The 17,246-nt window shown below is 34.0% G+C and overlaps 1 protein-coding gene across 1 annotated transcript in view; it reads right to left on the bottom strand.

Moving 5' to 3' along the window:
* Positions 1-17,246, bottom strand: part of GBE1 (1,4-alpha-glucan branching enzyme 1) — a 276,713-nt gene that overhangs the window by 140,238 nt on the left and 119,229 nt on the right. Inside the window, exons 4-5 of the mRNA XM_006726989.3 lie at positions 1,377-1,502; positions 445-580 (exon numbers count right to left, since the gene is read on the bottom strand). Coding sequence (XP_006727052.1) covers positions 445-580; positions 1,377-1,502 — 262 coding nt within the window. The remainder of the gene's footprint in view (positions 1-444; positions 581-1,376; positions 1,503-17,246) is intronic.

The following is a 17,246-nucleotide window of genomic DNA, read 5'->3' as shown; positions in this document are numbered from 1 at the left end:
CACACATTTGTATCAGGGTCAGAATCAAAGTATTGACTCTGATACAAAATGAGTTCCAGTAACCTTAAAAAAATGTAAGATTTTTTTCCCTAATAGACTAAAATGAACAGGCTATAATCAATGACCACTTAAATTGATAAAAGTTCTTTCCTGTAGAAAAGTAATTATGCTTACATATTCATCTACAATTTGGAAGCCATCAGTTCACATTACTTAAAATTGAAATTGTTATAATATCTTGAATTCTTATGCTCTATCTTATTCCATTTCTCTTTTCTATGCTATCACTATTACAGGGCAATTTGAGAAGCCTAAAATAAAATGCATTTCTATTACATATTTAATCTCTTAACACAAAAAAAGAGACACTTGTAATTAGCTTTTCTAATAAGAGAACAGACTCATTAAAATTTTATCTGAATAAAAATCACAGTTATTACTTACCAAGGTCTTTGATTCTTGGTAGTACATTGCATGTAAAATGTTTATAAGAAGCTATTTTTCCTTCATAGGAAGAAATTCCCACATGAGATTCATAAATTCTTAGACCTCTTGGCTTCGTTGGTTTGGAATGCTTAAACTACAGAATATAAAATTATATAAAGAATTAGATCAGAAATACAGGTATGATACTAACTGATTAAGCATGTTAAATGAAATGGTGAATCAACTCAAATAGTTTGGAACTGCTTTCGCATATAAAAGGCATTTGGCTATATCCATGAAATTTTCTCTTGAAAAGAAATTCCTTTTTGGGATCATGTTAATGGATCTGTTTTAAAAGAGTAATCATGAAATGGCTTATGCCTTATCATTGAGCCTTAGAGAAAACACAACAGCTTAAAATGTATACATAATTATTAAATGCAAAGCACTTATCAACAAGCTCCAATAACTTAGAATACAAAAAAGTGAGTTCAAAGATACATATAAACCTTGACAATGATATGGCCTTAAAAATAACCCTAAATAATACATTCATGAGGTATCTTCCCTATGCCTTGTTCCTAAGGACACTGGGACACTGCTTCAAACCAATGACAATGAGAAATACTGTATCACTGAAGAATCTGTGATGAATCAGAAACTGTGATTAAAAAAAAAAAGCAGTATCCCCTTCAGGTCAGTATGTAGAGATTTCTTTCTCCCTCTTATCCTCAGAAACACATGATAAAACAAGAACTCACTTCTGTATTTTATTGGCTACAGATGATGGACTCTGATACATGTATAGTATATCAGATACACTATGATGTAAAATACAAAACTGGCAGTGAAGAGAGAAGTTGAACATTACTATAAAAGTTATAAAAGTAAAAATTAATTTTCCTAGAAATACTGGAACAAGCATTTATTTAAAGATTTGTTGTTCTCACTTTATATGGGTGTTCTGGATCCCAGTGTATCCAATCGTAATTCACATTATCACCTTCACGAGTCACATACTTCGCCCATGGTGAAATACGATATAAGATCTCTCCACTTTTACTCCTAATAACTACCTAAAAAGAGAATGAGATGTTATTGCTTTAAAATACTTTGACAACTCTAAGATAACACATAAGAGTTTATGAGAACTGCTACAAGTAAGAAAAGGAGGAATGATCTTAAGAATTTAAACCACCATACAGATGTGTACCCTTAAAGATGTTTAAATGGACTTTACTTTCTTATCCGTTATAGTATATGATCCTGAAAGTCACTTCCAGCTGAAATATTTTATGATTCTCTGGCAACTTCCATCATTGCCAATCAACTATTAGAGTGGTTAATTAAAGTAAACATAAAGGAGATAGTAAAAAGACAAGAATATTATTTGGAAACTACTGTGAATAAGTCAACAGGAGTACATAATCCTACTATGTATTTAAAAAAAGTAATGAGCTATATTGCCATCTCTTTCCTTTTGTTTTCATAGCAATTATAACATTTCAAGAAGCTAAAGGAGGAAAATGAGTTTTGATTTACATTTGTATTGTGCACACACAAATATACATACGTACACACAAACAGATACCACCCTGTAAATATTTTCCATCTTTTTTCAACTTCTATGCCCTATTCCAAGTGTGCTTTACCATATAAAACCAAGCATTTCCCCCTTTAGCCATTCATTCCTATATTTGCCAATAATATCACTATTGTTATCAATAAAAAAACAATAAAATGCAAATCCACCCTTTTAGACTTAATGCTGAATAAAATATTTTTAATTTATCAACATGGTTAGATAACAAAGTGAGCCACATGAGCAGAGTTTCTAAGAGATTGAAATGGTTGCTTTTTTTAAGTTTTTTTTTTTTAAATTAAACCTTCTAAAAGTAGATATAGGATGATCAAAATTGTTCAGATTAGGAGCTATATTATGCCCTTGGCATTGAGAGAGAATATATTCTTCAGTCTCCTCTAACAGAGAAAAGCTCTAGTGTGCATAATTCTTGGTAATTAAATATTTGTGAAACGCTTTACAGTTTAGAAAGGACTTTCATCATTATATCTCACTTGATTCTAGAGAATCTTTATGACCCAAATATCAAGTGGGACTGAGCTGTCAAAAGTCACTGAATAGCAGAGCCAAAAGCTAAACACAGAGCCTCTGATACTCACTTTCTTGCTCTTAACAGGCAACCACACCACTTCCTACAGATACCAAAAAATAATAAATCATGATTTATGATAGAAGAGCAGGTGAGTGGTGAAGTTCATGTCTAACTTACATGAGCAAAATTCTTTCTTCTCCACTGGGCCTCCCACTTATTGAAGCCACTGACAGCTAAGTATTGCTATCATTCAAATAATTATCACAAAAAGATGAATGAATAGGATTCATCCATTTCAGTATTCATTCCAAAAGATATGTCCCCTGAGCTACATGAATTTCTGGTATAATATACAATAGTAATATGCTTAAGAAAAGGTCCTCTGTCTCACTCATCAATTGAGAATAGGCCATGGGGAAATAAAATATAGAAATCAGTTTTCAGTAAATAACACTCTGCTTAATCCATCTGTCTTTTCTCTCTTTCGCTAAATGGCTCTACAGTCCCTCCAAAGGATGTTCATATACCCATAATTATTTGTGAAGGTGCCTGTTGGCAGAGAGAATATTTGAAACTTTAAGTAGAGGATATCAAGAATCTCCCCATGCTGGAAGAATGAAGGGGGGGAAATCGGAGGGGTAGATGAACCATGAGAGACGATGGACTCTGAAAAACAAACTGAGGGTTCTAGAGGGGAGGGGGGTGGGAGGATGGGTTAGCCTGGTGATGGGTATTGAGGAGGGCACGTTCTGCATGGAGCACTGGGTGTTATACACAAACAATGAGTCATGGAACACTACATCTAAAACTAATGATGTAATGTATGGGGATTAACATAAGAATAAAAAAAAAAAAGAATCTCCCCATGCTGAATGTAATTTTCATTCTTTAGAACATGAATCTTCTTGTTGTACACATGTCTACAGAGGCTACTGTGCCAAGGGTGTTGGAAGGAACAGTCCCTTCACTGGAGTCTCATATTCCTACCTATTTTGCTGGGTATGCCAAGAATACAAGGCCCTGACAGTTACTGACAGAAGCCATTTCTCAGAATTGTGTTTGTGTAGCATGCCATCCTGAGGAATAAGATAATGTCTCCTCTGAATACACAGAACAGGCTTGCTTACTGCTTGCTATGAAAGAATGGATTCCCCAAGATGAATATTCTGGAGCTATGAGGCAAACCAACAGTGTGAGTAGCATCCATCGGGACCGTTTGGTGTCACTCTACAGGATTTGGAAGACAAGGAGAACCAATGCAAATACGATGCTCATACTGCTTACTGTGCTGTGACTAATAAAATGATTTGTCTCTGACCCAGGAGTTGTGTGCATTCTGCCAGATTGCATGAAACAGTAACAAGTTAAGTTATAAGCGTGTAGGTAAGGTAAAATCAAACTCTACACCTGACAAAGGATTATTTAATCATTCACTGAATAACTTCAATATTGTTTCCAAAGGTTCTGTTTCTTCCTTCCCTAACAATCATTCCTGTTAGTATTGCTTGTTAGGATGGACACTTTTAAATATCAAATTCCCTCTTTCCTTCTCAGTAACAGAGTTATAGTTTAGGTCCTTCAGTGATATAGTAAAGCAAAACTTCCCACCAAATCTGGATCATTACATATCTGTGATCATTACATAATCTGTGATCTTATCTGTGACCATTACATAAAAGGTAAATAAATTTCTCTGTTCTTTAGGCCCCTAAATATTGGAGCCTTCTTTATTACACTAGTTCATTTTTTCCTAAGCACTTGCCTATGGAAGCCACCTCACCTCGTTTTTGATTTGCTGTCCTTAAATTGTTGTGGTAACCAGCTAAGAGTATTATAATAAATCTAAATAAATCTAACTTGAGAAATGTTCCAATGAATGGGGAATATAATCTTTCTTGACTAAACTCTGCTCACATTTTTTGGGGAGAGGGCAATTCCTAGAATTTGGATCTCATGGGTTCAGATTCAGATGAAAGGGTTTTTTAGATCATGAGATAAGACTTTACATCATTTTGGGGGCGCCTGGGTGGCTCAGATGGTTAAGCGTCTGCCTTCGGCTCAGGTCACGACACCAGGATCCTGGAATCGAGTCCCGCATCGGGCTCCCTTCTAGGCAGGGAGCCTGCTTCTCCCTCTGCCTCTGCCTCTCTCCCTCTCTCTGACTTTCATGAATAAATAAATAAAACATTAAAAAAAAAAAAGACTACATCATTTAATTTACAGCCTCAAAATAGCCCATGCTATAAAACAAATTGAAAAGAAAGAGATAGCTTGGTAGATCTTTCAACAATAATAAGTCTAACAGCTGATGAAGTAGAAGAATTTACTTGATACTACCAAATTGAAAGTCTTATACACTGTTAGTATAAGTATAAAATAGTATAAAAGCTCTGAATAACAATTTGGCAACATGCATAAAAAAAGTAATTCTCAGTGACTTAGCAATTCTGATTATAGAACTTGGCCGTGGAAATAATCAGAGATGTGTCCAAAGAACTATATCTCTGTCTATTGACCTTAATGTTACTTTTACTGGCAAAAAGTGAATGACTAAATGATATGTATAATATGTAGTTGTAAATAATAATGTATAATTGTAAAAACTATAGTACTGAATTATACCAAAGGTTGTAAGAATATTCTTTCATGTTATGAAAACGAATATATTGCATCCCCTAATGTAAATGCACACAAACCCATGGACTAAAATATTTAAACAAATAGAAAAAAAATATTTAGATGATTGGCTATGGTTAGATTATTAGTAGCCTTTATTTCCTGGTTGTATTTGTGTATATATCACTTAATTTCATTTGTATAACTTGTTTTTAAAAGATTTATTTATTTGAGAGAGAGAAAAAGTGTGTACGTGTGTGAGCCGGGGTGGGGGGGTGGTGGGCAGGCAAAGGATGAGGGAGACAAGCAGACTTCGCACTGAGCCAGAAGACCACTGCAGGGCTTGATCCCAGGATCCTGAGATCATGGCCTGAGAGTCAGATACTAAACCAATGGAGCCACCCAGGCACCCCTTCATTTGTATAACTTTTTGATCAGAAACAAGTATTTTAGTAAGGACTATAAATACATTAATTATATAACTGCATACACATTTGGGGAGCTATGCTGTTCAAGTTGCATATATTATGTACCTTAAATATATTGACACAGTGCTAAATATAAAACCTCAAAAACTATATCAAATTATTTTAAAGGAATATACTAATGAATACACTATCAGGATGAACTTTTTATAGGGCAAATGGATACTCTGTAAAATTATAATATCTTGTAACATGGTAAAAATATTATCAGGCTCCTTTTTTTAATAAATCAAATTATCTCTTTGACTTATGGGAAGTTACTATCAAAAAACATTAATAAATAAACAAGTGTATAAAAGAAACCTCTACCTGTACAAAAATCAAACTGACTTAGTGAACGATATGAAGTCAAATTTTATTTAGAAAATGTCACTTAGAACTCAAATAAACAATATAAGAAACAGTTTGGTAAAGCAGTGAAGACCTTAAAAAAATTGTGTGTGTGTGTGTGTGTGTATTCATTCATTCTAGGAATATCTTTTGAAATGCTTCTTGCCAAAGAATATTGTTCCTATGGACTGGAAAATTATGACATAACATGCTCCTCAGGTGGTCAACAATCTCATATAAAAACAGTGGATGTGTTCAGTTGGTTAGAAGTATTAGCATACTCTGGAAATGGTACTGAATGGAACTCTGGGTTTCACAAGTGAATGTGTAGAAGACCAAGAGAAAAGGCACAGATATTGAATATTATAATTCAATTTGCCTAAATTATACTACCAAAATTGCAACTATGTGATGCAGGGAAAACCTTTCCTTATAGAAACTAAAAGCTTAGCAGAAGGGTTAATTAAAAATATAGTAATATACTATTTAGTGGCATACAGGTTAAAGTAAATAACCAACCAAAGTCATTTCTAATTTATAAAGTAATGTTACCTCCACTTTTAAATTACCTCTAATTTATATAACATCTAATGTAATTGATACTATATATATAGAAAATATGTAAATATAATATATTGATATAGTACATATTATATACTAATATCTACCAACACATACAAATATATATAAAACAATGGGTACAGGCATACCAGTGTACAATTCTGAATATGAATATTCTGTCTTTGTGCATTTAAAATGTGAATGAAATACGTATGTATATATAAATATATATACTTACAGAGAAAGAGAAGTATACTTAAATAGAAAATACATTGTGATTTATTCTTAAATAATTTTAGAAGTGTGAGGGATGGGCTAGATGGGTAATGGATATTAAAAAGGGCACTTGTTGTGATGAGTGCTGGGTGTTGTATGTAAGTGATGAGTCACTGAATTATACTTCAGAAATCAATATCGCACTGTATATTAACTAAAATTTAAATTAAAAAAAAAGAGGTGCATAGGGCAAAAATAAAGAAGATAAATTTTTAGAAAAAGTAATCAATGTTCATAATTAAGTAGGAAAATAAGTGATAATCCCGACAATGTGATGTTTCTATCAGTGAGCAGAATCCTGAAGAAATAAATGTTTTTAATATTTACAAATAACATAGTATAAACATTATTTTATTTTGTTAAAGATTTATTTACCTATGAGAGAGAGAGAGAGAGAGGAGAGAGGGAGTGTGAGCAGTGAGAGGGGCAGAGGGAGAGGGAGAGAGAATCCCAAGCAGACTACACTGAGCACGAGGCAGATGCAGGGCTCCATCTCATGACCCTGAGATCATGACCTGAGCTGAAATCAAGAGTCTCACCCAATCGAGACACCAAGGCCCCCCAACATTATTTTAAATGCATAGATATAATTATTAGAACTTAAAATAGCTTAATAGAATCTTAAAGACGCTCTTAAATCTCACTGTAATTCAACTGAAGTTTTACACCTAATCTTTGTTTTTAAAAAAATGACGTATCAGTAAACGTTGTTTCCCACAGTTTTGTTTGTTCTTCCGACTTGGATCAGTTTTAAGATTCCCTAACATTATGTAAGAATGAATCACTTCTCCATTTTGGGAGGCTCAAAAATGGCCCCTCAAAAGATATTCACATCCTACACTCTAGAATCTGTAAATGATACTTCGTGTAGCAAAAAATGGGTCTTTGCAGATATGATAAAAGAATCTTAAAATGGAGAGACTATCCAGATAATCCAAGAGAGCAATCACATTTATCCTCATAAGAAGGAAAGGAGACTATTGACACATCGAAAGAAGAGGAAAGAGCAGTGTGACCAAGGAGGCAGAGTGATGCAGACACAAGCCAAAGAATGGCAGCAGCCGCCAGAAGCTGGAAGGGGCCAAGGGCAGAGTCTCCCACGCCAGAGGGAGTGAGCTCATTTCAACACCTTGATTTCAGCCCCAGTGATACTGGGTTTGAACTTCTGGCTTCCAGAACTGCGGGAGAACAAATTTCTATCATTTAAAGCCACCATATTTGTGCAGCAGCTACAGGAAACTAAACTAGGAAGGGAAAATTACAGGCAATCACTTTTTAAGAATAAAATGGAATGTACTTAAATTTAGTTAAATGTTGTCAGTGCTGGAAAGATTAGTTAGAAGATAAGGTTATTTTAATGAATCATCTAAATAACATATTTTCTCTCTTATTAACTTTCTACTCCCCAAAAGAAGACATATACCAATGCATTTCAGTAATCTTCACTGAACAAATCTCGTTGACAATTTCCAGGAAAAGCAAACTCCTTCAGAATAAATGTTGGTAATCTTCAAAATTGATAGGAGGGCTTATAAAAAAAGTGAATTTGTAGTATGTAGTTTTTATTGCTCGTCTAACCCCATATAATTATATTCAGAGATTGAATAAAAGGAACTACTCTATATGATGCAAATAAAAGCTCTGAATTCACCATAAACAAAAGCTAAGGGGCTATTTTTTCTGATATATTTGCTTCATTAAACAGAGATGAGACTATTTCAATAGATAATCAGCAAAAATAATAATAATGTTTATTGAAGAAATTTCATTCTGAATTTTCTAAATAGGATATCAGAAACACTATCTGATATTAAAAGATATTTCATTGTGAATTTTGAGTTTATATTTCAATTAACTGAGGGAAAAAAACCAAGACACCAATAAAAGTATCAAAGTAGTTTTCAAATAATAATAAGCCCATAATATGTAAATGAGCACTTTGTAGATACACTTTCATAAAACTACATATATTTGATTGGTAAAATTATATAAAGTAGGTTTATATATGAACTATAATTAGCATTACCATTGTTTATATATTGAGCCTGCTATGGGTACCAAATAAACATAACTCTGTTAGTTGAATTTTTTTAAAAAATTCTGTTAATTTTATCTGGGTAATAAAGTTCATACATTTTAGAGATCTCCATTTTTGATCTCACATAATTTAGACCGTAATTTTATTTACTCAAACAACCTTACACAAGTCATGTGCATATAAAATCATCATAAAAAATTATCACATCTTGAAAGACACATACAGATTGAATGTGAGGAGATGGAATAGCATTGATCATGCAAATGGAAGTGAAAAGAAAGCCAGGGTAGGAATACTTATATCAGACAAAACAGACTTTAAAACAAAGACTGTACTAAGAGACAAAGAAGGACACTATATAATCATTAGAGGACAATCCAAAGGAGGACATAACAATTATAAATATTTATGCACCCAACATGGGAGCATCCAAATACATAAAACAGTTATTAAACAATATAAGGGAATTGATAGTAATACAATAATAGTAGGGAACTACCACACCCCACTTAGATCAAAGGACAGATAGTCTAGGTAGAAAATCAATAAGGAAACAGTGGCTTTGACTGACACACTGGATCAGATGGATTTAATAGATATATTCTGAACATTCCATCCTAAAACAACAGAATACACATTCTATTCAAGTGCACACAGAACATTCTCTAGAACAGAACACATATTAGACCACAAATAAGTCTCAACAAATTTAAAAAGACTGAAGTAATACCATGCATCTTATCTGACTACAACACTATGAAACTAGAAGTCAACCACAAGAAAAATCTGGAAAGAGCACAAATACATGGTGGTTAAATAACATGTTACTAAACAAAGAATGGATCAACCAGGAAATCAAGGAAGAAATCAAAACATACATGAAGATATAAGAAAATGAGAAACAGTGGCCCAAAATCTTTGGGATACAGCAAAAATGGTTCTAAGAGAGAAGTTTATAGCAATACAGACATTCCTCAAGAAGCAAGAAAAAGCTCGGGGCACCCGGGTGGCTCAGTCGTTAAGCATCTGCCTTTGGCTCAGGTCATGATCCCAGGGTCCTAGGATCGGGCCCGCACTGGGAATCCCTGCTCAGCGGGAAGCCTGCTTCTCCCTCTCCCACTCCCCTGCTTGTGTTCCCTCTCTCACTGTCTCTCTGTCAAATAAATAAATAAAATCTTAAAAAAACAAAAAAAGCAAAAAAAATCTCAAACAAATAACCTAGTCTTACACCTAAATGAGCTAGGAAAAGAAGAACAAACAAAAACTGAAACCAGCAGAAGGTGGAAAATAATAAAGATTACAGCAGAAATTAATAATATGGAAATTAAAAAAACAATAGAACAGATCAATGAAACCAGGAGCTGGTTCTTTGAAAAGATCAACAAAATTGATAAACCTCTAGCCAGACTAATTAAAAAAAAAAAAAAAAAGGAGAGACAGAGAGAGAAAGGGGGCTCAAATAAACAAAATCAGACACAAAAGGGGAGCAGTAACAACACCACAGAAATACAAAGGATTTTAGGAGAATATTATGAAAAATTATGTGCCAACAAACTGGACAACATAGAAGAGATGGATAAACTTTTAGAAAAATGTAACCTACCAAAACTGGAGCAGGAAAAAATAGAAAATTTGAACAGACTCATTACCAGTGATTAAACTAAAAATCACTAATCAAAAAACTCCAAACAAACTAAAGTCCAGAACTAGAGGACTTCACAGATGATTTCTACCAAACATTTAAAGAGAAGTTAATACCTATTCTTTGCAAACATTTCCAAAACATAGAAAAGGAGGGAAAAAATCCAAAATCATTCTATAAGGTCAGCATTATCCTGATACCAAAACCAGATAAAGACACCATGAGGGGCATCTAGGTGGCTCAGTTGGTTGGGCATCCAATTCTTGCTTTTGGCTCAGGTTGTGATCTCAGAGTTGTGAGATCAAGCCCCACATCAGACTCTGTGCTTAGTACAGAGTCTAATTGAGAATCTCTGCCTCTCCCTCTGCCCCTCCCCCACTTGCCCTCTCTTTCACTCTCAAATAAATAAATAAAATCTTAAGAAAAAAGACACCATGAAGAAAACAGAACTATAGACCAGTATTTCTGAAGAACATTGATGCAAAGATCAAAAATACATTTAAAAAATCATTCCTAATATGACCAAGTGGGATTTATCCCTGGGATACAAAGGTGGTCAATATTCACAAATCAGTCAACACGATACATCCCATCAATAAGAGAAAGGATAAGAACCATATGATCATTTCAGTAGACACAGAAAAAGCATTTGACAAAATACAACATCCATTCATGACAAAAACCCTCAACAAAGTAGGTTTAAAGGGAACATACCCCAACATAATAAAGGCCATATATGAAAAACCTATGGTTAACATCATACTTTGTGGGGGAAAACTGAGAGCTTTTCCCTTAAGTTCAGGAACAAGACAAGGATGTCCCTTCTCACAACTATTATTCAACACAGTATTGGAAGTCCTAGCCATTGCAATCAGACAAAAGAAAGAATTAGCATCCAAATTGGTGAAGAAGTATAACTTTCATTATCTGCAGATGACATTATATTATATATAGAAAACCCTAAAGACTCCACCAAAAAACCGACTAGAACTGATAAATGAATTCAGCAAGGCCACAGGATACAAAATCAATCTATAGAAATCTGTTGCATTTCTGTACACTAATAATGAGAAATTAATAATCACTTTCACAATTGCACCAAAAATAATAAGATACCTAGTAAACCTAACCAAAGAAGTGAAAGATGTGTACAATGAAGACTATGAAACATTGATGAAAGAAACTGAAGAGGACACAAACAAATGGAAAGCTATTCCATGCTCATGGACTGGAAGAGCGCCTGGGTGGCTCAGTTGGTTAAGCGACTGCCTTCGGCTCAGGTCATGATCCCGGAGTCCTGGGATCGAGTCCCACATCGGGCTCCCAGCTCAGTGGGGAGCCTGCTTCTCCCTCTGACCCTATCCCCTCTCATGCTGTTTCTCTCTCTCTCTCTCAAATAAATGAATAAAAAAAAATCTTAAAAAAAAAAATTAAATGTCTATACTACCCAAACCAATCTATACAGTTGAGGCAATCCCATCAAAATACCAAGAGCATTTTTCAAAGAACTAGAATGAAAAATCCTAAAATTTGTATGGAACCACAAAAGATCCAGAATAGCCAAAGAAAGTAATCTTGAAAAAGAAAAACAGAGCTGGAGGTATCACAATTCCAAACTTCCAAGTTATACTACAAAGCGGTAGTAATCAAAATACTATGGTACTGACACAAAAATACACACACAGATCAATGGAACAGAATAGAAAGCCCAGAAATGAACCCACAGTTATATGGCCAATTAATCTTCCACAAAGCAGAAAAGAATATGCAATGGGAAAAAGTCTCTTCAACAAATGGTATTGAGAAAACTGGCAGCTACATGCAAAAGAATAAAACTCGACCACTTTCTTACACCAAACACACAAATAAATTCAAAATGGATTAAAGACCTAAATGTGAGACCTGAAACCATAAAACTCCTAAAAGAGAGCACTGGCAGTAACTTCTCTGACATTGGCTCTAGCAACATTTTTCTAGACATGTCTCCTGAGGCAAAGGACACAAAAGCAAAAATAAACTACTGGGACTATACCAAAATAAAAAGCTTCTGCACAGCAAAGGAAACAATCAACCAAACTAAGACAACTTACTGAATGGGAGAAGATATTTGCAAATGACGTATCCGATAAAGGGTTAGTACCCAAAATATGTAAATAACTTATAACACTCAACACCCAAAAAATGAATAATCCCATTAAAAAATGGGAAGACATGAATAGACATTTCTGCAAAGAAGACATGCAGATGACCAACAGACACATGAAAAGATGCTCATCATCACTCATCATCAGGAAAATGCCAATGAAAACTACAATGTGATATTACCTCACACCTGTCAGAATGGCTAAAATGAAAAACAGGAAACAACAATAGGTGTTGGCAAGGATGTGGAGAAAAACGAACCCTCCTGCAGTGTTGGTGGGAATGCAACTGATGCAGCCACTCTGAAAAACAGTATGGAGGTTCCCCAAAAAGTTGAAAATAGTGGGTATTTGCCCAACAAATACAAAAACACTAATTCAAAGTGATAAATGCACCACCATGTTTACTGCAGCATTATTTACAATAGCCAAGATATGGAAGCAGCCAATGTACATCAACTGATGAATGGATAAAGAAGTAATGTGTATGTAGGGGCACCTGGATGGCTCAGTTGGTTAAGCATCTGCCTTTGGCCCCACGTCTGGCTCCCTGCTCAGTGGGGAATCTGCTTCTTCCTCTTCCCCTCTCCCTGCTCATGCTTTCTCTCTCTCTCTCTCAAATAAACAAAATCTTAAAAAAATAAAAAAAGAAGTAATGTGTGTGTGTATGTATATATACATACACATATGTATATATACACTACGTATATATACACGTATATATATACATACACATACGTATATATACATGTACACACACACACACACACACACGCTGGAATATTATTCAGCCATAAAAAGAATGAATCTTTCCATTTGCAACAACATGGATAGAGCTAGAGAGTATGATGCTAAGCAAAATAAGTCAGTCAGAGAAAGACAAATATCATATGATTTCACTCATAAGTGGAATTTAAGAAACAAAACAAATGAACAAAGGAAAAAAAAGATAAATAAAAAAACAGACTCAACTATAGAGAACAAACTGATGGCTACTAGAGGGGAGGTGGGTTGGGGGATGGGTTAAATAGGTGAAGATGATTAAGAATACACTCATCTTCACGATCACTGAGTAATGTGTAGAATTGTTGAATCACTATGTTGTACAACTGAAACTAATATAACACAGTATTGGTCAACTATACCGGAACTAAAATTTAAAAAAATAACTGAAAAAAATGATCACATCTTTGTGATATACTTTATATCCACAATATTCAGAGGCTGAGGTAAATGGAAAAGAGATTAAGTGATTAGATTAAGCCCATTAACCCTTATGTTATACAGTACTAGACCTATACAAAAGAAAAGGTGATATCCTTCCTGGATAGGATACCAGGAAGGATATCACCTTCCTGATATTCTTAGCTTAACTAAGAAAAGGATAGAAATCAGTTGAACTTTGAAAGCAATAACCTATTGATAAGTTTTCATTGACTCCCATTATTTTAGCTTTAGGATTTTTTTGTTTGAAAATATGGCATCACAATTCAGGTGGGTTTGTTGTTGTTGTGTTGTTTTGTTTTGTTTTGTTTTGTCTTTCATAAGAAACAAGAGATCTTTCCAATGTTGAATCCAGTAAGAATGGCCTGAGTAGAAACAGTTAAAGCATTTCTCTCAAAAAAAATGAAACCACTATAAAAAAAGCCTTTAAAAGAAAAGACTAAGCATACTAGCTATGAAAAATAAATTTGTAATGTGACACAAAGGAGTATCAGATCAAATTATACCAAACTTTGACATCAAGGACACCAATGTACAGAACGAAAAGAGATTATATTTGAGGCATAACACTCATAGCTACTTTGCTCCTGATTTAACACCAACTGTAGAATTACAGAGATATAAACATTCATTTCTGTAATACTTACACATGGGAAAGAAAAGACTTCAGAATATTGTAAAAAAGAAATAAATGAAGATCAGTAGTTGCTTCTTATAAAAGCAGGTCCTTATTTAGAATGATTTTTAAAGAGACAGACGTTCCTGTACTTATAAAAAGGAGTATTACTCCCAAAGGTTCCACTCCAGTTCCCCAGCCTTCTAGTCCTGTTAAGAAGTATTACAACTATAATATTTTTTTCTGTCTCTGTCTTTTGACTGAGGCAAATCTTTAAAGAAATAAACAACTAAGTAGAACTGATAAAGTGTTTGCTTCATTTCAAGTACATTACCTGAACAAAAACCTTATAAAGTGAGGTCACTATAAAAAGACAAAATCCAAAGGGATTATGCGAGATTTAGGAAGCAGGCATTGAAAACGATACCCCTGAGCAAGTGAGAATAACTACTCCTAAGCGAAAAGAATAGGAACAATGCTGAAATGTTGTAATCGGGTAAAGATTGATTAAGTGTCTTAGACTAGAAAACAAATGAATTACACATGATATAAAAATACAGGATTTAAACTTCCAAGATATTGAAAGATCAATACAGTAATAAAAGAAAAAAGCTATGAAAAGGGGAAAAAATCAGTGAGTTTTCATTACTGAAAAAGTGTGCTTCAAAGAGACTCATCCATGTGCAGTGAAGGCTAGAATTCTATTAAGTAAACAGAGTTATAATCTGGCATAATGCCAATAGAAAAATATCTGAGAAGTATTTTCAGAAGTGCTAGGATGAGGGGGTACTATCATAAGATGAGATAAAGTTCTCTTTAAAAATATTTTATTAAGTATAATTACAAAAGTCTATATGGTGATAAATCAAATCATTTGAAGAAAACAATAGGATTCTTAAGCAAGCACGTGAAGTGCTTTTGCAATGAGGTAAGATATAAAGTGTGGGGGGAAGAAAAGAAATAATTCAGCCCCTAGAAGGTATGCAGAGAAATTACAGAGACCAGATTCAAAATACGTAATTGCAAAAATTATAAGATTTGAGAAAACATATAATTATATATTTAATATATATTGAGACTAATATCTCCAAGTATGTAATTGATGACTACTAAGTAAACAATGATGAAAAGAATTCTTCCTGAATATTTAATATTCTTTATATATTAAGGTCTCACAATAAAGATTGCAACAGTAACACTCTTTTCTCTCTTTTCATCCACAAAAGACATGCATTTTCCTAGGTATACATGGTATTAGGGGAAGATCTACAAAGAGGTATATATAAATATTGATAAGGAAGTAAGTACACCCATCAAGAAATGAGAAAGTGATTAAACAGACGGTTTAATAGGGAATAGGTGACTATATGTGAAATGTTAACTCCAGATATGTATTTGGATAATTTCTTGTCAGCTGATTTCATAGCATTTTTTAAAGTTTATATTTTAATTCCAGTTAACACAGTGTAATATTAGTTTCAGGTACACAATATAGTGATTCAACAATTCCATACATCACCCAGTGCTCATCATGACAAGTGCACTCCTTAATCCCCATCACCTACTTAACCCATGTCCCACCCACCTCTCCTCTGGTAACCATCAGTTTGTTCACTACAATTAAGAGTCTGTTTCTTTCTCTCTTTCTTTTCCCTTTGCTCATTTGTTTTGTTTCTTAAATTCCACATATGAGTGAAATCATATGATAATTTGTCTTTCTCTGACTTATTTTGCTTAGCATCATACTCTCTAGCTCCATCCATGTTGTTGCAAATGGAAAGATTCATTCTTTCTTATGGCTGAGTAATATTGCATTGTGTGTATATATACACACAATGTGTGTGTGTGTGTATAACTTCCTCCTTATCCTTATCTTGGCTATTGTAAATAATGCTGCAATAAACATAGGGGTGCATTTATGACTTTGAATTAGTGTTTTTGTATTTGTTGGCTAAATACCCAGTACTGTGATTGCTGGCTCATAGGTTAGCTCTATATTTAACTTTTTGGGGAACCTCCATGTTGTTTTCCAGAGTGGCTGTATCAGTTTGCATTCCCACCAACACTGCAGGAGGGTTCCTTTTTCTCCATATCCTTGCCAACACCTATTGTTGTTTCCTGTTTTTCATTTTAGCCATTCTGACAGGTGTGAGGTAATATCACATTGTAGTTTTCATTGGCATTTTCCTGATGATGAGTGATGATGAGCATCTTTTCATGTGTCTGTTGGTCATCTACATTCATTCTTTTGCATATAGCTGTCCAGTTTTTTCAACACCATTTGCTGAAAAGATTATCTTTTTCCCATTGGATATTTTTTTGTGTGTGTGGAAGATTAACTGGCCATATAACTGTTGGTTCATTTCTGGGTTTTCTATTCTGTTCCATTGATCTATGTGTGTATTGTGCCAATACCAGTGTTTTGATTACTACTGCTTTGTAATATAACTTGAAGTCCAGAATTGTTGTGTCTCCAGCTTTGCTTTCCCTTTTCAAGACTGCTTTGGCTATTATGGATCTTTCGTGGTTCCATACAAATTTTAGGATTTTTCATTCTAGTTCTATGAAAAATGTTGATATTTTGATAGGGACTGCCTTAAATTTGTAGATTCCTTTGGGTAATATGCACATTTTAACAAAATTTATTTTTTTTCAATCCATGAGCATGGAATATCTTTCCACTTGTGTCATCTTCCAATTCCTTTCATCAATGTTTTATAGTTTTCAGGGTACAGGTCTTTCTCCGCCTTTGTTAAGTTTATTCCTAGGTATTTCTA

This window comes from Leptonychotes weddellii, chromosome 1, assembly GCF_054177405.1.
Source record: "Leptonychotes weddellii isolate Sample4059 chromosome 1, ASM5417740v2, whole genome shotgun sequence".
Lineage (NCBI taxonomy): Eukaryota > Metazoa > Chordata > Mammalia > Carnivora > Phocidae > Leptonychotes > Leptonychotes weddellii.
The sequence above is the reverse complement of the archived record's forward strand: the minus strand, read 5'-3'. Positions and strand labels throughout refer to the sequence as shown.